The sequence below is a fragment of the Etheostoma spectabile genome, chromosome 13, assembly GCF_008692095.1.
Source record: "Etheostoma spectabile isolate EspeVRDwgs_2016 chromosome 13, UIUC_Espe_1.0, whole genome shotgun sequence".
Lineage (NCBI taxonomy): Eukaryota > Metazoa > Chordata > Actinopteri > Perciformes > Percidae > Etheostoma > Etheostoma spectabile.
Genome location: NC_045745.1, coordinates 20,026,716 through 20,028,592, shown reverse-complemented (window position 1 = coordinate 20,028,592; position 1,877 = coordinate 20,026,716). Strand labels below are relative to the sequence as shown.

Sequence of the window (1,877 nt, the reverse complement as noted above, 5' to 3'; positions counted from 1 at the left end):
TTCCATATTGTAGGCTCAAAGTGTCACACTCTAATCAGCTAATTCATCCAAAACCCTTTCAAAAAGGTTCCTTTAAATTGTCTCTCAGTCTGGTTCAGTAGAATTAACAACCATGGGGAAGTCTGCTGACCTGACGGTTGTGCAGGAATCATTGACACTCTCCACAAGGAGGGGAAGCCTTAAAAGGTAATTGCAAAAAAAGTTGGATGTTGTCAAAGCGCTGTATCAAAGCACATTAATTAAGTTAAGTGGAAGGGAAAAGTGTTGAAGAAAAAGGTGCACAAGCAACAGGGATGACCGCAGCCTGGAGAGGATTGTCAGAAAAGGCCATTTAAAAGTGGGGGGGAGCTTCACAAGGAGTGGACTGAGGCTGGAGTTACTGCATCAAGAGCCACCACACACACACGGATCCTGGACATGGGCTTCAAATTTTGTATTCCTCTTGTCAAGCCGCTGCTGAACAACAAACAATGTCAAAAGCATCTTACCTGGGCTAAAGAAAAAGGTTGCATCTCATTTGAAAATCAAATTCCCAGAGTACTGGAGGAAGAATGGAGAGGCACACAATCAAATGGCGTTTTTCCATTACCGGTACCTGCTCGACTCGCCTCGACGGTGCCCTGTCCTCGTTTTTCCATTGCAGATAAATATCGCCTCATGTTTCCACAGTCTGTGTTGATTTGGGGAGCCATGTCATGTGAGATTTTTAATTTGGGGTTTTCAGAAACTGTAAGCCATAATCACCCAAATTATAAAAAATAAAGGCTTGAAATATCTCGCATTGCATGTAATGAGTCTATTTCATATTAGTTTCACCTCTTAAGTTGAATTACTGAAATAAATGAACTTTCGCACAATATTCTATTTTTCCGAGTTTCACCTGTATAATGTGCAAATAAACTGAAAGTAAAACAAATCTCAGAAGTCAAATCTACTCTTTAGGAATAAAATCCTTAATTTAGATCATCCAAAAAGGCATTTCACAGACACACTTCCAATTACTGCTTTCAACAAAGAAAAAAAGAAGGGAATAAAAGTACTTGAAGCTGAAGTTCTTAGCTGCTCCTTCAGGACACTGATTGGTATAGAGATGCAGACTGGTCTTGGGTTTAAGCTGAAGCTGGGGGGTGTCTGCACTACTCTCGAAAATACAGCTCTCCTTGGCCTTTGGATCACCATCAAAGAACAGCAGAAGCTGTTTGTACAGAAACCTGAACACAAGCCAAAAAATACAGTTCTCACTTTGAGCCACACCGGCACTTTCACTGCACCAGAAAGACAATTCATGGTTCAAGACCGTGAGCGCGCGGATCCAGGTTGCCTGCTCCAAAAAGACGGGTCATGACTTCATTTCACTGAATTACTGCATGATATTGGAAAAAATCTGACATTACGGTATTTTTTTCCCTGAGATATATATTGCGATTTGAAAAAGTTAAAGTAATTTTTAAAAGATTACATAAATAGCTCTATTTGGAATTAATAAGTCATTCTTGACTACCGTGGTACCGTGATTTTTTTAGGGGAGTGCATCTACATAGAAGATAAAAATGACAAAGGATCTTTTCTAATGTGAACCATTCTTTGTTAAACTTTAATGCTTTACAAACAACAAATCAAGTAAGCGCTATGACTACTCTTCTGAAATGATTTTGGAGAGGGAAATTAGGTAGAAATATGCTGGTTGACTAGCATGACACCATTGTATTATATTATTATATTATCAATCCAGGCTAAAGTGTATGACAATGACTGCATGTTGCTTCCACTAAATTTTAGGTTGGGGTCAACTAGCGGGACGGCTCGTTAGTTTGATAAATTGATGAGACCTGCATGTCACGTGCACTAGCTTTAAACTCTGTGTATCCAAGAACAAT

The 1,877-nt window shown here is 39.4% G+C and overlaps 1 protein-coding gene across 3 annotated transcripts in view; it reads right to left on the bottom strand.

Moving 5' to 3' along the window:
- Positions 1-1,877, bottom strand: part of adad2 (adenosine deaminase domain containing 2) — a 14,845-nt gene that overhangs the window by 5,015 nt on the left and 7,953 nt on the right. For all 3 annotated transcript variants that reach the window (XM_032534399.1, XM_032534398.1, XM_032534400.1), the window contains exon 7: positions 1,041-1,211. In XM_032534399.1, the coding sequence (XP_032390290.1) occupies positions 1,041-1,211 (171 nt within the window). The remainder of the gene's footprint in view (positions 1-1,040; positions 1,212-1,877) is intronic.